Consider the following 26,204-nt stretch of genomic DNA (forward strand, 5'->3'; position numbering starts at 1 on the left):
ATTTTTGACCATCTTAAAGTTCGATTTTTGAGTTCATATTTGGATTTTAGTGGTGCCTCCTTGGTGTTTAATGTTCACCTTGTTGTCCCCGACATAACCTAAGAGTATCGTCAGATTCGGAGCGGTTTCATTTTGGTAACTTTTGAGATTTTCATCTCAAATTGAGGTAGGGGATGTCTTAGGTTTATTTTAATGTTATATTAATTGTTTTAGAAGCTTATGCAACTTGTATGCATGCTTTAGTTCAAAATCTAGAATTTAATTTAATTATTTTCTATGTTTAAGATTTAATTCTCATGATGGTATTCAACTTAGAGTTAAATTGTGGCATGCTAGTAAATTAGGCCTTAGTATGTTTATTAACATATATTAAATTGGGATTATTTGAATAAGAATTGTAACCTTTATTTAATAATTTTCTTTTGTGAAAGTTTAATTCTCATGGTCGTACCTTGCATGGAATTAACTTGTGATATACTATTAAATTAAGTCTTGGCATGTTCTTTAACATACTTTAATTTGAGAGTATTTGGATGAGTTTGAAAATCTAGAGATTTTAATTAAAAGAATTAATTAAAATCTATTTAATGGTTCCATTGGCCTAATTAAGATTTTGAATGAATATATGCAACGACCATGCTATGTTGTTTAACATATATTAATTGGGAATCATTTGATTGAGATTTGAAATCTAGAGAAATTAATTAGTTATTTGATTAATTTCCATTTCTATTGCATTACTGATTTAATCATGTGTTTGACATTGGTAGTATGTTTAAATCATGATTTTAGACTTATAATAGATTTATGCGTGTAACGAATCGCACATTGAAGATTCGACATGTGATGTTGTTATAGTGTGTAACGAATCGCACTCTGAAGATTAAACATTTGTCATCCTATAGTAGTTGTGCATTTAGAGCATGTATTGTGTGGTTTCAATCTACTTGTGCATGGAAGGTAGTTTCATGTATTAGTTCATTCGTGTATAAGTTATTAACTTATTTATTTTAAAGTCACTTGGGACATTGTTACAGAGATATGGCTAGAGTTTGGCTCTAGTACGGGAGGTATGAGTTCTCGCTATTTTATAGTGCGCACTAGGGTGGTCTTCCCAGCGGGTTAATACCCGAAATAACCATTTAGGTCTTAGGATGAATCCTGAGTCTCACTTTTGACATAGACGTTAAGTGGCATGATCTCTTTGAATTGTTTCAAGTTAATGTAATAATCTTGTAAAACGTTAGGTCTTTGCATACTTATCTCCTACCGTAGCTTTATATTACTCACCCACGTAGTGGGAACATTTTTCAGGTACAGGAATCAGGGTTCAAGATTCTCATTATGCTTGGATGATTAGTGGACTTGAAGGTTCCATTCTTGTAAATGTTGGCTTGAAATGCCACTTGTAGCCTTATATATCAAAATGTGTATATTTGATTTTAAACATGTAATATGTGCATAAGCACACCTTTTGACATTCATTTTATGTGTATGTATAACATGATGTCAATGGCCATTAATTTTAAAGTTCACAAGTATGTTTTAAACTTGATTCGGATCATTGGAATGCATGTTTAGCCTTAAGGTTAGACTTAGCACTTCCCCAAGCTTCGCAGCAGCAGCTTTTGTTGCTTTCTGTTTCATCATTTAGCTGATTTTTGCATTCTGTTTTGTCGTTCAGCTGATTTTTGCATTTTGTTTTGTCGTTCAACTGATTTTTGCATTCTGTTTCGTCGTTCAGTTGATTTTTGAATTCTGTTTCGTCGTTCGGCTAATTTTTGCTTTCTGTTTCGTTGTTCAGCAAATTGTTGCTTTTTGTTTCGTCGTTCGACAGTCAGAACGCCTGACCATATAGGTTAGAGCGCCTGACCATGTAAGTCCGAACGCTTGACCCTTCAATCAGAACACTTGACCCTTCCGTCAAAATACTTGACCATGTAGGTCAAAACGACCGACCTTGAAGAGTGCCGAACGTGCGCTCAGTGTTAAAGAGTGCCGAACATGCACTCAGTGTTGAAGAATGACAAATGAGCACTCAGTGTTGAGAGTGCCGAACAGGCGCTCGGTGCTTTGGCTTTGGACAAGTACTCGTCCATGCGTCAAAACCTTTTGCTTTGATCATCTTTCGCTTCCACATTTCGAATCTGTTATCGGGTCATCACTGACGCACCTGGTTTATAAAACTTAGGCCGTCTTATATTTTTTGAGAGAATGTTTCCAAATTGCCAACTATGATCCTTTAACACACAACCAGGAATATTCTTAGGAGGAATGGGCAGCATCATCACAATCCTACTTAGAACCCAAGCTACTTAGACAATGGAGTTGCCTATTTTTGACAAAAATTTCCTTAAACATTGTGCAATCAAGGGAGTCATCAATGGCAAAAATGATTCTCTCCCGTTGTGAATCTTCATGTTTAGGATGAAAAGAGGATTCATGATTTGGGATTGATTTGGAATTTGAAGGTGTTTTTGGAAAGAATGTTTTCAAATTATCAATCAAGATTTCAACGTCATACAACCAGGTAAGCTCCCACGAAAATGGAGGGGTCACATCAGTCCCACTTAAAACTCGTAATCCTTGGGCACGTATGTCATTTGACATAGCTTTTCTAGACATTGTAATGTCACAGGATTCGTTGATTAACAACAATTAATTTTCTTCTCCAAGTTCCTTCAAATGAGGGAAATCATGAGAACCTTTGTGCTCTTGGGATTCGAAATACAATGTGATGGTTGATATGTTTTTGAAAATGCATTAAATTGATTAATGATTTGGAGATTGAAATGAAACATATATTTGGAATTGATGTGTTGGAATTGAGAGAAAGAAATGGATTTGATAATTGAAAATGGTCATTTCCTAAAAAGTGGCTTTTTAGGAAATGACCATTTTCAATTATCAAATCCATTTCTTTCTCTCAATTCCAACACATCAATTCCAAAAAGTGGCTTTTGGGATTTGAAAAATGCACACTTCAAATGAAGTGGTTTTTATGTTTGAAAATGTAATATTGAAAATGTTCATTTTATTGAAAATGAGTTTTTTTATGTAGAAAATGACCATTTTTGACAAAAACGGGGTTTACGTAAAAAATGATCATTCTGACAAAAACGGGTTTTAATGTGTCAAAAGTTACAAAAATGACTGTTTTAGTGAAAACGGGTTTAAAAGTGTCAAAAGTGACGAAAATGAACGTTTAAGTGAAAATGGGCTTAACGTGTCAAATATGACGAAAATGACCATTTTTAAAGAGAAACGACCTGTAACGACCCGAACCTAGGGGTCCAAATCATTAGTCGGGTCCTTACCAGAACCCGTGGACTCTCAAGGTTAACATGGTTCTTTCCTTTTTTGAGGCATCATTAAAATAATATATCGGGTCCATAAGACTCAATGGAGTAATGAAACGGTCAAAGAAGGAACAAAATTTGGTTTTTAAACAAACTGACCTAGCTTTCAAGTATCTGTCGACATGTGAGACATACACGTCGACCGGATTGTGGGACTCAGTTGACATAAAGCCCATAGACGTCGATCGGTTGGCCCTGCACAGTACCTAAAATAATAAGATATCGGTCGACGTCTAGTACACGTCGACCAGTTGTGCCTAGATTTGTACACTCTGCCCCCTTTGTGCTCCCCAAGCACTTAACAACCCACTAGGTTCAATTCTAATAATGTCAATGGCCTTAAACTGGTCCAAAAACTTGTATAGAATGATCAAATCCACATATACATGGAATCGTGAACAATTAAATAAAAATACCCATGTTGAATGAAATTTTGATAATGATATGATCACGTGACTTCTTGAGAACCATTTGAAAACATCAACGGTCATGAGTTTTCAAAATACTGACGAGTTGATTGGTTATATCATCAAAACAGTATTGTTATATTTCCTTTTGAAATGATTTCAAGATGATAGAAGTTCATCCCAAGCTTTACAAAAAAATAGCCATGGCTACAAAAGATATCAAAATAATTCCCTAACTATAACTAAGCTTGCAAGGACGCACCATTTCCCACTTCTCCTCCAAGCCCTGAAAATATTTAAAGTAAAGGAGTGAGCACCACTGCTCAGTAGAGTATGCTTAAGGCATGTCTCATAAAGCCCCGTAAGTAAACACGTAAAGAAAATGAGATCAAAATAATAAGATAATGCTATTACGGGAAAAATAACGAAATCAACAATATATGGCATTAGTAAGAATATTAATGTATCAGCTTCACCATATTCACACACGCACACACAAATTTATCACAAAACTATCAACGCAATCAATGTTTATGCCATGAGTCCTCTGATCAATCCCATGATCTCATCATACACACAAATGCACTTTTCCAACCAATTCATGTCACAATGCAAATTCACACTAGAGGCCTCTACCGTTTATCCACCATTTGGAACACTGGTTAGCTATCCCTAGCGTAAGACCACTGTTCATCACCTTTTAGGGCTTACCTACTAAAAATCTCGGAAACAAGACTACTGTAAATCTCATAAACAAGACTACCGCTTGTCTTCCGTCCAACACAACTTTCCTTAATTTGAATCTCATCCTCCTCACATCACTCCTTTCACCCACACACTCCCATGAATGCTCAACGTCCAACTTAGAATGATTAGCTCCTAACTAACATCATGAAATGAATATGCCATCCAATAATATCAAAACCACATTATGCAAACATGCTTCAATCAATACAAAGTTTAACCATTTACTTGACCTAATCACATTATATAATATTAAGCATGTTTTATCTTATTAAAGTAAAGTTCTAAATTGTGACACACACAATTTCATAAGTAGTACCAATTGTACTCATAATTATCATGTAACACATAACTTAACATAATTTCTACCATTATAGCATGTTAACAATTTCTTCACATAAACATTTTAGCATATTATTAGCACAAATTATGATAAATTGCACAAATTTATCATAGCTTGTCATTTTCACACATAGATGGCATAAATTAAACACAATTAAACATCACATAGGCATGGTTATAACTAAAATCTTCACATAGTCCATCAAATAATTAAAACGTGACATCTATGGCATGCTAAAATATGCAATTAACATATAAAGACTCACAATACACCTAGGACTCCATAAATTAGACACGCCTATCTCAAATTAGGATGAAAATCTTAATTCTTACAGAAACCAAAATGCTCTTCTTGTGAAATCGACTCCGTAGGATGAAAGAGGATGTGAAGGAAAGTAATCATTCCTTCTATAGCGCCTCCAAAATCCGAACTCGGGTCTCACCCGAAAACTCCAAAGTGCTCCAAATCAAAATCCAAAACCATAGCCTTGAAGCTCTCGTCGCGCTCGTCAAACTTCCCTTCTATGGCGTCATTAAAGTCTTACCCAAGCTAGATTCACTTGCAGAGGGGAAATATTTAATTTGTTGAGAACAAAATGAAAAAAAGGGATACAAGGGGAACCTAACTACGTTCAAGTGAATGGTAGAAAAAAGGATTTCCCCCTATAGAAGACCCTTACCGGTTTCAACATTTAAGTTTTTAGGATAATGTCTAATAAACACATCTCCAGAGATTTCACATTGGGCACGGAGGGAGTCAAGGTCACCAGCCATGGCAACAGCGAAGAAGATTTCCAAAACCCCAAAGAGAAAAGATGAAAGAATTTTCTAGAAACAACAAGGGAACATAACTAACCTTAAATAACAAAGTTAGAGAGTCACCACCGGAAAGCTATAAATCGGAAACGTCAAGATCTCGACGGAAAAGACTCATTTATGCCCAGAGAATAAGTGCTCAAATGTTGCACATTTTAGCACTTAAGTTAGGATATTTTAGTTCATTTATCTATCTTACTTTCCTTTTTTAGTTCTAATTATTGTTTTTGTCTATTTCAGGTCAATAAGGTTCAAATAGGCTAAAAACAGCCTATTAAGCCCTTTTTGGAGTCAAAAAGAAAATCTGAAAAAAGTCAGAAAAATTGCCTCGAAGCATCGGCGATTGATCGCAGAGTCATCCACGATCGATTGAAGGCCACGCGATCCATCGCAACCACATCAGCAAAAGGGATAAGACTGCCACCTCATCATTCGTCCAAAGTGGCGATCGATCGTAACAATTGGCGATTGTTCGCAGTGCCACATCAGTGCCAGCTAAGAGGATAAGGTTGCCAGTTGTCAAGATAAACATGCCACGTCATCTTTGTAATACCCCTAATTTTACAAAAGATAGTCCTGGAATTTCATTAATTATTTAATTGTAATTTTTAATGGTTAATTGTCTAATTGCTTAATTTGCTTGAATTATTTGACCTAATTGCAATTATTTGATTTATTTGAATTACTTATCATTATTTGAATGATGTGTCAGTTTACTTGGTTATTTGTTTAATTGATTTTAATTGCACTCATTGTGACAGCCAAAGTTTTGTAAACCCAGTGCGTCAGTGATGACCAAAAGATGACCCGATAATGGATCCGAAATGCGGAAGCGAAAGGTGAAACAACGGTCTCTAGAGATACAATGCGTCTCTAATACACCAATGTGACCCTCAATGAGATCACGGAACCCAAAGGAAACAAATGCAGAAGTGTCGTTTCAAAAACGGACAAAAAGAACCTAGGGGCAAAATGGTCATTTTGTAAAAAGTGGATTCAGGTGCTATCGAGCACACCGCTGGAAACACAATGACAAATTAGTCAAGTTCAAAAAAAATTTTACCCAATTTGGAGTCCGGACGGGGGAGAAAGGTCAAAAACAAAAATGATGTCATGGCGGCTCGACGAGGACAACCCACCATTACTGCAACTGAGAGTAAAAACAGGCATCTAAACGGACTTTTTTGGAAAAACTCAAAGAAGAAACCCCTCCTAAAATCAAGTTTCCTACCCTGATTGTTTGTAAAATGCCCAGAATGCCCCCAAGAAAATCAGGTCAAGAGGAAAAAAACTAATCCGAGCTACTGCCCAAGTTTTGGAAATAGGGCTTCGGGAGGTTTTTAAATTGCCTAAATTGAAAATGCAATCTTAAAATGCACCCATAAGACCTCCGGAAGTTTCGGATCGGTCGTGACGATTTTCAAAAAAAAGTCGATGAATAGTACCAACTACATTTGTACTAAAAATTTGCAAAACCTGGCAGTAAGGATTTTTTGGAAAAATATTAATTTTTGAGGGCCAAGATGATGTTTTCTGGAAAAACACAAAGAAGAAACCCCCCTCAAAATTGAGTTTTCTATGTGACTCTTAAGAAAAAATGGAAAAAATGCATTTTGAAATACCCGAAATGCCCCTGAAACAAAATAGGGTAAAACTCCCTAAAAATGCTACTTAGAGTTTTGTTTCATCAAGGAAGGTATTGTTTGCCAAAGTGAGCATGCAAGTGTATGTAATATGATAAAATGGATGTGCTACAATGGCCTATGGCCTCATTACAATACATTTACAACATCTGACATGTCAAACCTCCAAGTTAGAAAAATTACATTTCATAGACAAATCATGAACATGCTAACACTTGCATGTGAACAAGAATGCTTCTAAATAAGCTCAACTCAGCAAATCACCCAAGCAATTGCAATCTCCAATCTTGTATCCTGTACCTGAAATATGCCCCAGTATCGTAGGGGTGAGTAACATAAAGCTACTCATAAAAAATGAGCATGCATCGACCTAAAGTTTTACAAGTTGCATGATTTAATTATTGTGGTTCATTCCACCTAACGTATATGTCAAGGTGAGACTCAGGGAGCATCCTAGCTACCTAAGATCATTTCTAGCACCAATCACCTCATTCATACAATTTTAACAACATAGGGTCATGCTTACACAAAGCAACAACATAGGAGCATACTTACATAAAGCAACAACATAGTGGTTCTCAAGGTTATCAACTTGAAGTCTAAAATGCAACATCAACTAAATATAACAATTTAGCATAATTAGAATATCTAATACCACACATCAAAACATAGATTCTCTAGGTTATCAACTAGCAATCTAAAAGTGTGAAATCAACTAAATATATCAATTTAGTATGGATGTACTTAACAACATCAAATTGCCAATTACCAAAACCACAAGTCACAATTAAACATTGGTTGTCAACTTGGAATTGAATGCGAAATCAAATAGTGGAAGACTTGGACATCACAGCTCGGATTTCTGCCGAGACAAGGTAAATTTGGAGCTACTAACCCCCAGGCAGCCTACCCAACGCGCGAACTTTATAGGGCTAATTTGAAGCTACTAACCCCCCAGGCAGCCTACCCAACGCGCGAACTTTTGACTTAGAGGACTCTTGTCCCCGTACTAGAGCCAAACCCTAGCCATCACAGCTTAACAGTGTCCCAAGTAACTCCAAAATAAATAAATTAACAACTTATATACGTATTAAACAGTACACGAAACTACCTTCATGCACAAGTAGGTTGTAACCACACAACACATGCTCTAAATCCACAATAACTATAGGATGACAATGTAGAATCTTCAAAGCGCGATTCGTTACACGCTATAATAACATCACATGTCGAATCTTCAGTGTGCGATTCGCTACACGCTATAACAATATAATCCAATATTGAAAACATGATTTATAAATCTATTACAAGTCTAAAATCATGCTTCAAACATACTATCAATGCTAATTTCAGGATTTAATCATTGAAGCAATAAAAACGGAATTTAATCAAATAAACTAATTAAATTCCCTAGCTTTCAAATCTCAATCAAATGGCCCCTAATCAATGTATATTATACAATATAGCATAGTATATACATACATTCACTAAAATCTTAATTAGGCCAATGGCACAACAAGGTAGAATTTAATTATATCATGATAATTAAACTTCTAAATTTCAAAGCAACTTCAAATGGTCCCAATTTAATATATACTAGTACACAAATCCTAGTCATCATGATTATCAAGTAAAAAAAAACTTAATTGGGCCAAGGGAACCATTAAATAGATTTTAATTAATCATTTAATTTAAAATCTCTAAATTTTCATACTTGTCCAAATACTCTCAAATTAAAGTATGTTAACAAACATGCTAAGACTTAATTTAAAAGCATACTACAAGTTCATTTCATGAAAAGTATGGCCATGAGATTTAATCTTTCACCAAAGATAAATATTAAATAAAAAGTGCAATTCTTATTCAATTAATCCCAATTTAATATATGTTAACAAACATATTAAAACATAATTTTCTAGCATGCCACAATTCCATTCTAAGTTATACACATCCTTGTGAATTAAATTTCATACAAAGAAATAATTAATACTAATTTTCTAGAATTGATACAAGGTATACAATTAAGTTGTATAATCATGCTACACACTAAATACAACATACACAAAAGCCTAGAACATCCCCTACCTCAATTTGAGATGAAAATCTCAAAAGCCACCAAATGAAAACTGCTCTGAATCCGACGAAACTTCTAGGTTTTGTCAGGGACTACACCGTGCACATAACCCCCAAGGAAGCCCAATCAAAATCACAACTTGACTTCAAACCTAAACTCAAAAAATGGTCAAAAATGGGTTCTAATAAGGGTGAACGAAGGGCGTAGTCAACACGAACACTAAACGCAAAGGCCCTTCTATGTTTCTGACGAAGGAATGAAGCTCAAAAGAGGAGAGAGAAGGTGGCAGCCTCCCTTGGGCTGCCATGGAAGCTTCAGGTCGTGCAAGAGAGTGGGGAAGATGAAAAAATAAAATATCTCACCCCCCTTTTATAGAAATCTCAAAAAGTGCCCCGAAAGGGCCCCGCCGGGTCCGAAAAAATGAAATTTGAGCAGACACGCTCAAATGACAAAAATCTATGAACAAAAAAGATTTAAAATAAGAAAATATAAATAACGGAAGAAACGGCGTCAAAAACCGAGTCCCGAACAGAAAGTTATGCCCCAAACAAGTTTGGCGCTAACCGGGGCCAGAAACCCTGAAACTGGAAAACAATGATCAGAAGGAATTTCTAAGAGTACACGACTCGACGAAAAGTGAAAATGAATCTCATACAAGAATCCAGGCTCAAAACAAGGCATTTAGCAATAACTTTCATTAATTACACAATGGCCCCTCCAAAAAGTGAAAACTGCATTAATGGCCCAAAATGAAAATATCTTCCAAAAATATTTTCTTAAAAACCCCTAAAATAAAATATCTTCAAAATATATTTACAAAAAATACCCCAAGAAAAGAAAATAATTTCAAAGAACTTTGCATCCATGCCCCTATGGACACCGGGAGCAACCAGAGTACTTTCTTGCAAAATTAAAGATACATATTTCGTGGAAACCACTCAAGATGGAAATACATGAAGTCAAAAACCAACTTCAAACACAAGAAGTGTGGTTATGCCAACAAAGTGTCAAACGGGGAAAAGATAAAATAGGGAAAAGGACGAAAAGTGAATAGTATCGAAAAACGAAAAATGTGGAAACGACTCAGTCCTCAAAGGAAGTTGTCAATTCACAGAAAAGAGTCTCGGAAATCACTCCAGAGTACTCGAGATGACACTAAGCGAAGAGGAACTGAACTCAGAAAGGAAAGACAACGGGAAAAAAATATCCGTGAAAATCCAAGTCATTACATTCATTGTTTAAGTTAATTAGTTAATTGTTTTATTTGACTTTATTTAATTAAATTTCATTATTGTCTTGTCTTAACGTGTCTGTTTATTGTTGCTTATATATAGTTACATTAGGTTTAAACTTTATATGGGTAGCCGACATTGTTTATATCATAGGATGGTTTATGGGCCGAGTTGGGCTTTGTCTCTAATCTTATAAGGATTAGGGTTTTAGGGATTAAAGTTTATAAATACATCATAATAATATAGGTCTAGGGTTATGATCAAAGCACTTAGTTCACAGACCTAACCTAAGTTCTGTAAACACATAAACAGAGGGTTGAGAGCAGAGTATTGAAAGGTCTGCCAAGGGGAGAAGTTAGGAAGGCAACGGGGAAAGGCTAAAGGCAAGCTCTAACCTCATCTCTTTCCCTTTTACTCGTGTTCTTTGTATGCCTAAGTAGCTCCAGGAAATCATTAAACGAAATTAATTGACTATGCATGTTTAGAACTCATTATATCAGTATGTGCTGAAACTTGTTGTAAATTGTTTGTTTTGTGTCCAACTGTGTAATTGTTCTTTTAAATTATTGTTAATCAATGCATGAAGGAGGTAGATGGGTTTTCCCTAGGTAGGTCTGAACATAAATAAAGGTGTTAGAAGCTGTAACAGAAAAGGACAGATGTAGTGCAGTCAAACGGAGACGAACCAAGCAGACAGAGGAGAGGGGGAAGAGGAGACGGCTCCATGGAACCATGGAGAAGGCTCTACATGGTTAGGAGCCGGCTCTTCCATGGTTAGAGCTGGCTCTAGCATGGGTGGAGATGGCTCCACCTTGTGGGAGCCTGCTCTCCTTGTGTTTATCCAGTTTTTTTGAGTTTCTACGAGTTCTGGACTGGGTTTTGACATGGCAAATGTGTGTAGGAGCTGTGAATAGGAATTGTGGTTGTTGCCTGAGATTAATTTAGGTCTTCAGAGGGCTTGTTAATGCATATTCAACCAATTAATATTATTGTTTGGAACATTATACAATTTCTAAGAAAACTAGTAAACTGTTTTGGAGATTTAGGATTTAAACTACACCACTTTAGGTGTAGCAGTTTATTTGGGAATGGAGTTAGGCTATGATTATGTTTCTGTAATGGACTATAAACATGCAGGACTATAGAATGAATTACATGCCTATAATGGATGAAAGATGTATACTTACATTAACTGTTTTATTCACTCCGGAACAATTGTGTAGTATTATAGGATAAGTATGTAAATTTGTAAAACAAATCTGTCATGCTTACTTGGATTTAATTAAGGGTTATATACATGGTCTGTATTATCCATCATGGAACTGTGTGGAGGAGTGTTGAATAGACTTGTTAAATAACAAAGTTTTAACATGTTTAATGTGAAGTAGTTGATGTTTACAATTGAGTGATTGACTGTCGATTGTTGGATATTTTGTATAGTTGATAATTACTTTTATTACTCATATTGTCAACTGTGGATGTTGGATTATTGTTGGATATACTATATAGTTGATAATTACATTTATTACCTGTGTTGTCAACTGTGGATGTTGGATTACATCCACCGGTATGGGACGGTGGCATGCCTAGGGTTGGATTAGTTTCAAAATACTAAATCCTACCTATACAGAATAAGGGAATGGATATTAAAATAAATCCTACTTATAATTGAGTCAAAGAAGCTGCATAAGCTGAATGACTACTCGGATTACTCGTGAGTTATGTTAAGTCAAAGAAGCTGCACAAGCTAAATGACTAACTGGACTTTTTATGGTTAGGACGGATTTTAAATATATGTTATGGTACTGCGATTTGAGCTTGAGTCTCAGAGTCGTCGGTTAGGGAGCGTATATGCAATGATATGAGAGGTTGAGGTATACCCTGGTAGGTCTAGGTACTTATGCCCACCTTTGGGTGCGTTTTCGTATGTTGCCTTCTATTCAGGTTGAGACCCCCTCCGTAGTCCAATGAGAGTCCTGTAGTGTGGATATAATTATGTATCGGACTATTAGCTATTGCTGAATTGCTTAGGATGTATATGCGTATCGAGTTTCTGCTTGGATTGTAGTAGGTTAGAACTTGTTCGTGGGCCTGACCCACTTCTATTTTTCAGGTACACGAAAGTTCCAGACTTAGACGTGTTCGTGCTGAGAAGAGGTTTCTACTCACTCTACCGACAACATAGGACTTCTCTCTATAGCTTATATCAGGATGTTTTTTCAGTTATTTTATTTCAGTTTGGATTTTTATTAGGGGTCCACTAGAGATGGATTCCCGAGTTGTCTAATCTATTAGAGGTTTTGGATTATTGGGATTTAAGTTTTTATGTTAAAGAATTTCATTGTAGCTTCTTCCAGCTTTTATTATTTATTCTTATTTCATTTTTGTCATTTGTGTTCGTTTTAAAATATTAATTGTTTGATATTCCCTCGGGTTTGGGCTTAGGCTTGATCAACCCGTGTCTCAAATCTAAGGGGTATCACAATCTTCGATTGATCGCCGAGGTTGGTGATCCATCGAAGAACCTTGGCGATCAATCGCATCTTACTGCCAGTGAGCTGTTTAATTCTCGAACTCGCCCGATCTTCACTTAACTTTTGGCTACGAGATTGAACCAATTAAAAGGCCATTTTCTGACTTGTTGACCACACAAAGGAGCTTGTATTTAAATCAAATTGAACCATTTTGTTAGGGTTCAATAACTTTTAGCTATTTTTACATTTGAACCAATCTCTAGACAATAGTTTCTCTCTCTAGAAATTAAGGTTTTTGAGTAAGAAAAGAGGCAAGATCTTCATCATACCTAGGGTTTCTACCAAGAAGATCAAGAGGAAGAAGATGGATTCAAGCTTGATAGCCCTTGAGGGTTCCATGACCACATCCATGAGTGGTTAAATCATCCTCTTAGGGCTTGGAAAAGCTCTAGGCTAGTCCTCTAAACCCTAGACCTTTGACATTTTTGGGGATTCTATGTTGTAATGAATGTTTAACCTTGTGAATGTATAGATCTTGACTTTGTCTATGTTTTGTATGGTTCAATTCTTACAATTAATTCTTTGGTTTATTTACATGTCTATGTGTGATTAAATTAGGAATTATGTCTCTACACTAGTTTATCTAGATTTGATGCATGTCTATGTGTGATTAAATTGAGAATCTAGTGATGGTTATGCATGATTGTTCTTAATGTATACTTTTGTGAATTGATTTGATGGATTATGCTCATGATTGATGGATTGTTCTACGCCCCTAGTTAATTAATTCAACTTCCTTGTCTTAGTGTAATTATAGTGTAATTGCATTTCAATTCCTAGATTAGGTAGACAATCCAAACTTGTGTTTGATAATCCATGTTTTTGTTGTGAGATGTATATTTCTCTAGATTTATGTGTGCTACAATTGTGGGTTTATTGAATGGTTTATGCCTTAACTTGATGAGTTGTACTACATTCTAGCTTAAGTAGACAATTCATGCTTGTTTCTGTCACCCATGCTCATTGTTTCAATTATTAGCACACACACACTTTGGTTACAACATTGAATTCCTCCAAATTGTTAAAGGTTAGATGTTTAGAGGAAGAGCTTAGTGGTAATTCCTATGCCCTACGACCTCTCTCTGAGTCTCTTTCACCATACTTTATTTAGCTTGTTTTCTATTGCATTGCATAATTTAGTTAATCATTAAACCAAACCAAGCCACTCTGTTGATCACTTGACCTATTAATTCGAATTTAATTTCAAATACCCTTATAATCTTTTGGGATGATCACTACTCCTATGCTACATTAGTAGTAGTAGTGGTGGTTTTATAAATTTAAATTTGACTAAAAAAGCTTTTTAAACCACACTCGTAATTTGACCTTATGAAGCGACCTCTCGCATTAAAAAGTTGGTATTCTACCACATATAGAAGAGGACTCGTCACTAGAGACAGAGAGAGGATCATTACACTCGAAAGGCTGATAGAGACGGAAGAGGAGAGAGAGGCGCGAGTCAAGACATTAAAAAGCAACCGTGTATTGATTGAGGCGACACAACATTGATGACATTATAGGTACCAAAGCGCCAATGTCCAAGCGAACTATCCGCTTCCCTACGCCATCATTTCAAGCCGTCACATTCTAAAGTCCCTTCACTCGTTAATCTCACCCTGATAAATTAGGGAGAGATTAGGGGGCAGGTGAAGGGGCCGAATTGACCTTGGGCCGACCTAGTAGGATTAGATGAATATTGGGCCTCGTTATACCCGGTAAACATTGTTCTCAACCTAGCTAAGAAGTCTAATGACCTCATTGTGCCAAAGCCAAATCAGCCCACTCAGTCAAAGAAGAGGCCTGACAACACCTTAGCCCAGCTGTGTATATGATAAGGGGCGCAAACGGGACAAAAGGGTAGAATATGGCCCATCAACTCCTAAGTTTAAGGGTTGATGAGAAAGTTTTTAGGGTAAATGTAAACTTCTATAAGTAGAGGTGGACAAAAAGAAAAAAAGGCAGATTGTTTGGAATGTGAGAAAATCCTTTCTTAGTATAGAGCTACATTTTCTTGTATCTTCAGCAACATAGAAAGGTGAGAGGTCACCGGAAGAGAGAGAGGTTGAGAGCTGTGAAGTTCTTCCGTTAACAAAATCCTCCCAAACGTTAACGTTTTTTTACAATGATTTGGGTTGTGATCTTAAAGACCCAGTTCGGAAAATCAATGTTGGAGACTACAAATCCGTTATCTGGAGCTTAAATGGATTGAATGTTTAAGACCTAGAAAGAAAAAAGCTACGAATTTGATCATATTTTAGAGAGAGAAACAAACAAATTATTGAGTGCAAAATGTAGAGAGAGAAACAGAGATGCGTGGAAGAGGAATGGAATCTAGGCCCCATATTGAGAGAGAAACAGAGAACAACGAAGAGTTTGAGTCGGCTGCCGGAGGGTGGTGGGGTGTATATGATTGGTGGCGATGGAGTGGAGATAGGAATTGTGGGAAAAAGGGCAAAAAAAAAAAAAATGTAAATATTTTATTAGATAAATATTAATGGGCAAAAAAGTCATTTTAGATTCTTAGATATTTTGTTATTTTTAATAATATAATAATAAGGGTATATAAGTAAATTTATAGCAAAATTTGACATAGGGTGTCTTTACAAAAAAAAAAAAAAAAAAAGGGGCAAATCTCAAATTTATTTGAAATTAGACCAAACCTCAGGACATTGTAGTATTTGCTATAATTACATTGTTAGACCAAATCTTATTTGAAGTTTACCCTCACTTTAATTTTGAATGGGGTATCAGTGTTATATTTTCAAAAGCCTTGATCTCTAAGTAATTATAGCAAATGCTAGGGTGGTTGGAGTAATTCACCAATAATAAAATAACAAAGTAGTCCACAAACAACACAGAAATTCGGGAAATGCTGTAGCGTTGAGGTTGAAGAAGACAGGTTTCTTCTCTTTTTGTCAGATAGAAAGTTCACAGAAGGAAAAATGTCGATGGTAAGCGAGCACGAAGAGGAAGTGCGTCGGAGAAAGATTGAAGAAGCCCTCGAAATCAAATCTCTTAGGCGTATCATCAGTGCCTACGTCAAGTATGTATCTATATATATATATATATATATATATATATAAACATCATCTATATGTGTATACCTCTCAGTTTGTATTTGAAGATCGCTTTTAATGGAACTTTATTAACATTTTATACGCATTCTACAAGTTTGTGACTTTTGGGCTACTTCAATTGGCATTTCCTAGTATCTACTGTTAATCTCTTGTACTTCGACGTTTCAATCTTCGACTGTGTGGTGCTGATTTTTGTTTTATTGGGTCACGAACTCTACCCCTCTCTCGTTATGTTGATAAGTCTTACGGACTCATCTTTCTCTCCGACTCTCTAAAATCTTGTGGAAGTTCAAATGCATGAATTTGTGGATAGTTAATTCAACCCAAAATTCTGATGTGTGAATTTTCTGTTTCTGGAAGAGAACATACGGGTTATAGATATTGTCGTTAAATAAGCTTGCATGAGAACTTGAAGAATTTGTATACATGGAAAAAAAAAAAAAAATCGGCTGTAATTGTTTGTCACTTTGAAGTGGAATTGGTTTGAGGACTTTTAAATGATTCTATAAGTAAAAATGTGCTATAGTTTAGTCTTCAACTTTCAATTATTATTCCTTTAATTAATTTTATTTTAAAGTGTAGGCTAATTTTGACGATTATATAATCAATTCACTTGTGTAAAAACCCTAGTCCACTAAGCATCAATATTGATATTTGAGTGGTGAAAGGGAGCTATTAATGATTAATTTTGGTTAGTTTGATGACATTACTTTGAGGCTATTAGACATGGAGCCTAATGGTGGTGGGTGAATAGGTCTTCTGAAGTCTAATTGACGATAACCCATATATAGATTATTTCAATTATATGGGTAATAACGAAACATAAGAACTTGACCCAATAAAATAAATTGAAATCAAAGATGTAGACTTGGATTTTATTAAAAAAATTTCCAATACAAAGTAGCAAATAGTAATGGCCTAACGATCCCCCACCTTTTCAATTTCATAACAAAATAAAAAGAAATGAACAGACTCAAAATAAATCTTGTGTTTTCCTTCATAATTTACCTAAGACGTGCATATCATAGACCAAATGTTCGGCAACCCTCTTAGATTTCGGCTTGATATTAGCTTGTATATTTGCATATCTTCTCTTACATATGTTTAGGCTTAATTATAGGCTTAGCTTACATTTAGGCTTAATTTTGGGCTCGCCTTTGTACACGCCCTTTTCGATTCTATGTAACACACATATAGATATACAGGGATGGACCTGTGATGGGCTTAGAGGGGGGCAATTGCCCCCACTGAAATTTTTTCTTTTTGCAATTTTACCCACTAATTTTTCTTTTTAAATTATCTACTTGAAATTTTTTGAGTTTGCCCCACTAAAATTAGAGAAAAACTCCACTATTGCCCCCCACAACATTCTTTTGTTAAAGGTCGCCCCCTCTCACATACTTTTCTGGTTCTTGTAGATATCCCTATTGGGATGAATACAATGGAGTTGAATTTTCCCAATTCTTTAACTCTCACATGGTATCAGAGGGTCTCACAATCCTATAGTCTTTTCCACTTCTTCTTCTTCTTTTTTCTTTCTTACATTTTTTTTAAATGAGGCTCTGCCTCCTCCACCATGAGATCCCTCCGGCGTGTCCCTTTGTATTGAGGTGCCCCTTGTTCGACCATTGTCCGGCTTCACTGTTATCATGGCACGTCTTCTTCTTCTAGCACCTATGCCTCTACGGACACAGTGACATCTACACTGATAACCTCTATGGTGTTGTTTTCCTTGTTCTCAGTCCCTAACATCACCAATTTGGTGAGTGTAAAATTGGCCGACTCAACTATCTCATTCGGTGCTATTAGGTCAAGCCCTTTCTGGTTTGCCAAAATTTTTGGCGCTTTGTGGATGGCTCTTATCCTGTGCCCTCGGAATTACTCACGATGACTGTTGGCCAACTTGGAGTACCAAACCCAGATCACCTGACTTGGCTTCGCACCGATCAGACATTCCTTAGTCTTCTCAACGCCTCCTTCTCTGAGCCCATTCTGGGAGTGGTTGTTGGCCTCCATGCCTCACGAGATGTTTGTACCTGCCTTGAGCAACACTTTTCTCAGCAATCTGTTGCTCATGCCTCTACATTTCGTTTCTGCCTCCTGTCTCTCAGCAAGGAGAACCACTCCATCTCTAACTATCTCTTATATGCCAACTTCCTGGCTTATTCCTTGGCTTTTATTGGTCAGCCTGTATTCAGTGATGATTTAGTCACTAATGTTCTTTTGGGTTTGGGTTCAGGTTATGTGATGATTATAACAACTACACCCGCATTTTCCGCCTTTGCCTTCATTTCAAGACCATCGGGCTTGGCTACTGTCCTTTGAGGCTCAGGCTTCTGCTGCTACTTTACCGCCTTAGATTGCACTTCTAGCTCAACGGTATTCTATTCCTCCTCCCAGTTTGGTAATTGGGGTGGCAACCATAGGAATCAAGACCGCATCGGGTCAGGGTTCTACTTGCATTTCTGGTTCTTTTTGTTAGTTGTGCAATGGTACTGGACATGCTGCCCTCCAGTGTCGTCGTTGGTGTGCTCGTTTGAATGCTGACACTCTCAATGCCGCCTTTGTTGGTCTTTAGTTATCTCAACCATCTCCTTTATCACCATTCCCTACGCAGAGTTATCTGCAACAGATTTTGTCGCAGTCCTTACAACCACCATATCTGAATTATAATTGGTGCCCGGACACTAGTGCTACTCATCACATGACTGGTGATCCTTGCCTTTTGTAGAATCATATCCCCTATATACTGGAGCCGATTTAGTATATCTTGGCAATGGTTCTCACCTCCCTATCACTATGGGTATCATGGCTCTTCCTCTTAGTTCTTGTTCCTTTCAGCTTAACAGTGTTTGGTATATATACTATTTATTTAATTGATTAGTTCTTTTTAGTTTTAACTTTTAACCCTAAATGGCTTAACCTACCTTTACTCTTCACTTCACACACTGAGAACGACCAATCCGAAATTATATTTTAATATTCAAAGCAAATAGACAGAACAGAGTAAAATTAAGGCTATCCATCTTTATAAATGTATTATTGATCATTCAACACATGATAGCTTTATTTATTTGGATATCAATAAATTCTTTTCTTTTCTGTTTTTGTCATGACAAATAATTCCCACAATGTTTTTGGGAGACTCGGAACTCTAAAATGGCTTTATTCACTCACCACATACAAGCTACATTACATCAAATGTCTTATGATGACAATAAAAAACAAATGAGCCCACTTTCCTTCACAAATTCTGATCATAACCTCGTAACTTTTTTTAATTCTGATCCTTCTGATCACAAACACTCGTAAAACTTGATATCATCGCGAGCCAGAAGTATACTATACTCTTTCGATCTCTATCAAGCTACTCATTTGTAATAATCCAAATGTAACTCGTATTAGTATTACTAAAAAATGCCAAATATTGGGCTGTTTAGAAAAAAGCCAATCCATAGAATTGATTTGATCCAAGCCGATATTTTACGTAAGTACACGGATCGGATTGGCTTCAATTTTCACCAATCTGTTGGGATCGGTTTGGATTAGGTTTGATGCCTAATTTGATTCAATCCGATATGTGGTCACAAATTCTTTCTCAGACTTGATACACTGTTGATCTCTTATGCTGCAATTCTATGTTGAGTGCAAACCATGTGCTACCCCCTTGAGTGCCACGACACAACTCTTAGCCTTATAGGGTGATCCACTTTCTGAGTCTACAGAGCATCGCCGCTTCGTTGTATCTCTTCACTACCCGACTCTGACCCATTAAGACATTGTCTTTGCGATTCATTATGTTGTTCAGTTCATGAGTGCCCCTCAGACTACTCATCTTGTTCCTATAAGCACATTCTGCGCTATCTCAAAGGCACTTTGGATCTTGGATTGGTCTTTCACCCCTCCTCTGGTGCTTTAGTCCTTCATGCCTTCTCTGATGCTGATTGGGTTGGTTGTCTTGATACTCGGTGTTCGGCTTCTGGCAACTATGTTTTTTTTGAGCCTGAATTGCACTTCTTGGAATGCTAAGAGACAACTTACAGTTTCTCGTATGACAACTGAGTATGAGTATCGCTGACTCGCTTAAGTATGTGCAGAGACTTTTTGGATACAACACCTTCAGTTCTACGGGAGCTTCATGTGCCTCTCCACACCAGCCATGCTCTACTATGACAACCTTAGCATTACTTACATGGCATATAATCCCGTTGTGTTGCATCCTCTTACCAAGTATATTGAGTTGGATTATCACTTCATTCGGGACCTTGTTCTCTCTGGTAGGCATCATGTTCAAGTTGTTCCTTCCACCGACAGAACTGCAGATGTATTCACTAATGCTGTGTTCGGTAGGAAGGAAGGAAGAGTTGTGGAGAGAAAATAGGAAGGAAGGAAGTACTTCCTTTGTTCGGTAGAGATGATACAAGGAAAGAAAGGAGAATAGGAAAGATGACTCATCCTTCCTCCTTTACAAATTTTCATCTGCCTAAAAATGAGCGGAAGAAAGGAGGGAAGACAAGTGGACTATTATAGAAGTTTTAAATTAAATATTATCTTAAATTGTACTAGTTTAAATTACAGTACTATGCTCTATAAATTATAATATTATAGATATTATAGGATATAATGGCACAATTAAAACTCTCTCTTTCCTTCTCTTTTAACAAACATAGTAAATTATGAGCTTATTTTCTTCTCTTCTATCCAACCGAACAAAAAAAAAAAAAGAAATACACAACATCTTCCCTAGGAATGTCTCATCCATCCCTTCTTTTCTCCCTTCCATCCAATTTTTATCCTTCCTACCGAACAGAGCATAAGGGGCTTCTGCATTCCAAACTCATCCACTCTAGACCGTTGAGTTTGCAGGGGGAGTGTTAGACAGCCCCTTTAGATTTATGCTTGTATATTTGCACATCTTTTGTTACATATGTTTAGGCTTAGTTATAAGCTATGTTAGATAGCTCCTTTAGATTTAGGCTTGATATGAGCTTGTCTATATGCATATCTTTTGTTACACTATGTTACCCGAAATCGCGTACAGGTGCCAGACATGTGTATCTAGAGGCTGGACTCGCCAATCTATCAAATTATAGGATACGGGGACCCGGCTAAATAGTTTCCAATATTTAGACACGGGTACTTGGACATTTGTAAGGGGAAAAAGAATTGAACAAATTTTTTAAATCTTTTTTTAAATTATTTTTTTTTTGTGTATGAGCCATCAGTTTTGTATGAAAATAAAAATAAATATTCATGAGCTTTCATGCCTTGACTATCAGCCGTACCTTTTGTATATGTCAGCTGTACATTCTGAAAGAAATATTGATGCTGGATGCTAATGCTTGCGCTATTATCTGATCACATTATGGCATATTGTCTGATCACAATATGACATCTCAAGTTATATGTAGTTTAGATTCTATATTAATCTCGGTTTCCATCTGACATTTGTGTCTTGTTTCGGCCATCTTCAATTATTTTCAACTTGGTGATTTTATTTTCTTGTTCCTAAATCATATTTTTGAGCAAGAATGCTTGGATAGAATACTATTATTGACCACATTCCCTACTCTTGTTCTACTTCACATACAGCTATCCGGATGCTTCGGAAGAGGATGTAAAAAGATATGAAAGATCTTATAAAAGGCTTCCACCTGCTCACAAGGTATTCTCTTGCTCTACTTGGCTAACAGAATTTTTTTCTTCTTTCCTCTTGTGTGAAATAGATATTAAATTGGACCAAGGAAGAAAATGAACTAAACAGGCAATTCAAAAAAGAGACCGACTTCATGACACAAATTTATCTAGATATATCTCCTATATAATCAATGAAAGAAATACTAAAAAACAGAGCCCTGCTTTCCGAGACACTAATGTGAGGTCCAAGTCCAGCGTGTTTGAGTTTATGTGCCACAAGCTTTTTTCCCCCGAAAGTGTGCTTGCTTCTTCCTTCCCCAAAGCCCATTTTAGGCTAAGGGGAGTCACATTCCACATGGCGTAGTTCTTCTGGAGCACCTTCCAACTGTCAAAGACTATAAAACCTTGATCGACCTCAGCATGACTCACTAAAATTGAAATAAAGATAACATATCTGACCTGACTTTTTGGATAACCAATCAGTGCACTGACATTGGTGTATCTTCTCCATCGCTCGTTTGCACATTTAACACCAATTAAGAAGCACCATGCATCCTATGACCAATTCAACAATGGTGACGAATTTCTAAAAATGCAGTATGCAGAAAAAATTACCTTTGATGGCACTTTCACATTAAATACTCTTGTATGGAAACACATCACGGCTCGCCTGTCCCAATCCTTAACACCTCATAAAAGATCAAAAATTTAGTTTACCATTACCCACTGTCTTGTATCAAATAGCATATTCCTACTACTTGTAATATTAAAACCAAATAGAAGATCAAGTAAGATATAACTTTTGGAGTTCTGTATTTTGTATAGCTCAAGATAATTGTATATCCCACACATTTCCATTCAATTTAACAATAATCTCCCCATGAGTGGCATACTTCCTATGAACAAAATGGGAAGGTTGGAGAACATCTTCTTTCACTTCTCTATAATGATTATCCTGTTAAAAGCTTGCTAAAAACCCGACCCCAGACTACTCTCCAGCTATAAAGCTAATTCCTCCTGTCCCTTACTGATAGCATTCATAGGCCCACCTGATGAGAATCTCTCTCTAGCCACTTCCATTGTTGTTCATCAGGCACACCTAATCTAGCTGGAACTTACACCCACCATTATGTGCCTTAAAGCATGTCTGTTTTATGCAAATCTTGGCAGCCACTTGCTAAATGGGCTTGATTGAACTGAATAAAATTTTACATAAAGAAATTGTTATCTACAATAATGTATGGGAATATGGAGTGGAATACACTTGCCCCTTTGAGGAAATTCACAAATAATTTAAAAATCATTTGAGAGATCTGTTGCACATTCTACAAACAAATTGAGAGTTTGACAAACAAAATTTATGGATCTAGCATCAATCAACATGAAAAAATTAGATCTTGGGAAAGAAAAAAAATCATAAATAAAAAAATAAAAAAGTCAAAATCTTACCTACTAGTTGAAAACTAGGGAGTGATTTGATCCAAGTTCGAGGCAAAATCTAGTGTTTTTTGAGTTCTAATTCAAATATTTAGGTTTTAGGATGAGTTTTGTTGTGGGAACTGATTTTTGGGGAGAGAGAGTAAGGATGTGAAAAAATGGGGTAGAAATGGTTGTTGGCGATTGCTCCCCGCCGGGGGGGGGGAGGGAGGGGTTGGTTTGTGGTTTTCTAAATCTGTTTGAGTTAGACTGAGTCTGCCCTAGTCCCTTTGTTTTTTATTCCCACCAATGTAACAGACAGATTGTACAGGAACAACTCAGGCTGAGTCCCTTAAAACCCGGCCAAGTCGCCCGTGTCGACTGAGATTTTAAACCATGTCGGTATATTTGTAATAAGTAATACTATGTTAGCTGCCATCACAATGCATAATGTGCTAGTGCTCTTGAAGAATCCTTTGCTTAAAGAGTTGTGTCGTAGGAAAAACTGACATTTTTTATGCTAACGTGATTGACAATTCTATTGGTTTTTCTTAATGTAATTTTATTCATCAAAAAATATTCATCTTTGACCTTTTTTTTTTTCCCTCAAATTTTTTTTTTTCTCACAAATTTTGCAGGCTCTGCTATCACATCTCCCTTCGAAATTTCAAAGACTAAGACGGTATATTTCCCACAACTTTTTTCTGCATCATAAACTTTGTGTAGATTTTCATTTTGCTGTCTGTTTAATTATCCTAGGCTTGGTTGAAGTTGAAGTTATTTGTTTCCGATAATCATGAATATAGGAAATTGCACTTGGATGGTTAGATTTTTTCACAGGAGATTATAATATTGATTCTATATATTCTAAGGGTGTGTTGGTTCCCATCCACTTACCTTGCTATTTGCATAAGACACCGTTTTGCTTAATTTATTATTATTATTTTTATAAGGTAATAAACAATCAGATTTTGTGAGGAATCCTGTGGTAGTATACCAGAAAAAAGATTATATAATGGGATCATTGAGCTTCATTATTTGAGTTCGAGTGGCATCTTCTCCACTTCCTATAGAAGAGGTCCAGATTTGTATGAAGTGAGACACCTGAAGGAGTTGCTGTGATTGAAGGCAAGGCATGTGGAGACACCCTGGTATCGCTCAAGTACAAAAGTATGTGTATAAGATAAAAGGAAATAACAAAAAATCCTCAGCAAATTTTCTGTCTCTCCTCCCCCCCCTCCCCCTCCCCCTCGTCTCGCTCTCTCTCTCAAAGAGGCTCTCCCAATTCGTTGTCTCTAAAAAAATCCTCTTAGCTATTAATTTATAAATGCATTGCGCCAAACTAATAGGTCTAAAGCCTGCTTGAGGTTGAGCAAAAACGTACAGTCATCACTTGTGAAATCACTATGTTTTTTGGCAAAGTAAATGTGCCTCCCAAGGATCTCTCGTAAGGCGATCAGCAACAATCAAATATCTTGCACAAATGAATTAGCATGAGGCATGACCCTTTTCTTTCCACATGGACCTACAATTCTTAACCAAGAGTTTGAGCAATAAAAAGGAGTAAGCACATAAGTAAGGTATGTAAAGGAAAATCCATCCTCAGTTATTCGTATCAGCTATGAGTCGTCTTTTCAGATTCAGTTGATTCTGTGTTCGATGCTCACCAATATATTAGTATCAGAACCACATAAGACTTGGTCCTGTCCCTAGAGAATCGTTTGGTTCCCATCCGAGTACCTAGGGAATCAGCCAAATCTCCACTGATTCTCAACTCTGTCCCTTGGAAATCTGCTGAGGCACATCTGATGATGTGTAAGGTCTAAAAAAATTCACAATCACGATAACCGATTTCCTTACGTGACGCCCAATACAGCTCCGAGTCCATTATGCGTCTGCGGCTGTGTCCAAATCTTCGAACCATGGTCATAACTGAAGTTTCCACTTCTTTATACATCCAACTTTGTTAGGTGATGCCTCTTCATTGTTGTTTGATAAACCTCCCCAACAAGTTCAACAACTACGCTATCTAATTCACATAAATAATTCATGTTCCAAATTGGTTTCGAGAATGACAAGAGTAATTTATTTATTTAATATTTCTTTATAGAATTCATCATCCAAAACACAATTTCTTTAATTTGGTCATGCTTTAACTTTGATCTTGAGTATCAAATCGGATTTAGGGTGCACAGAATTTATTTCGATAACAATTATATATATATATATATATATATGGTGTTAATATGTACTTAGACTAACAATAAGATAGGTTGGAGGAATATAATATAATCTTTATCTATATTTATGAGAAATATGTGTTGCACCAGTGATGTCCATTTTTCATATATGGCAGACTATATATATATATATATATTGATAAGTAAAGATGTATAACCGAACACGCTCAGAGGGGAGTGAACCCTTACAAAACAATAAACAAAAACGCAAAAGGCGTCAATACAACGATAAGTTGTCAACGAAATCCAAAAAACTATCTACAGATGGGCAATATTTCCCATTAACCCAAGAATAAAGAGAATGCAAAATATTCGCCTTGATAACCGACACCGACGATTCCTGTCCTTCGAAAGATCTCCTATTCCTCTCACGCCACAACCCCCACCAAATACAAAGAGGTGCAACCCTCCACACCTTCTTAACCCGACTTTCTATTTTATTCCCTCTCCAAGCTTCTAACATATCCCTCGTATTACTTGACACAACCCATTCCACCCCAAATACATTCAGCATCAGACTCCAAACATCCGCTGCCACTCTACAATGCAACAAGAGATGATTAACCGATTGACCCGCCTTCTTACACATGCAACACCAATTAACTGTTATTTGGCGTCTTTTTATGAGATTATCCAACGTAAGAATGCTGCCAAGCGCCGCTGTCCATGTGAAAAAAGCCTCC

The 26,204-nt window shown here is 36.5% G+C and overlaps 1 protein-coding gene across 1 annotated transcript in view; it reads left to right on the plus strand.

Annotated features, from left to right (window-relative positions):
* The first annotated feature begins 16,004 nt into the window (after positions 1-16,004).
* Positions 16,005-26,204, plus strand: part of LOC132311108 (uncharacterized) — a 57,972-nt gene continuing 47,772 nt past the window's right edge. Inside the window, exons 1-3 of the mRNA XM_059808840.1 lie at positions 16,005-16,194; positions 21,821-21,893; positions 23,920-23,963. Coding sequence (XP_059664823.1) covers positions 16,094-16,194; positions 21,821-21,893; positions 23,920-23,963 — 218 coding nt within the window. The 5' untranslated portion in view covers positions 16,005-16,093. The remainder of the gene's footprint in view (positions 16,195-21,820; positions 21,894-23,919; positions 23,964-26,204) is intronic.

The sequence above is a fragment of the Cornus florida genome, unplaced genomic scaffold, assembly GCF_030987335.1.
Source record: "Cornus florida cultivar Cherokee Brave unplaced genomic scaffold, ASM3098733v1 CherokeeBrave_3.0.0_Hap2_Chr06, whole genome shotgun sequence".
In the NCBI taxonomy this organism is placed as follows: domain Eukaryota; kingdom Viridiplantae; phylum Streptophyta; class Magnoliopsida; order Cornales; family Cornaceae; genus Cornus; species Cornus florida.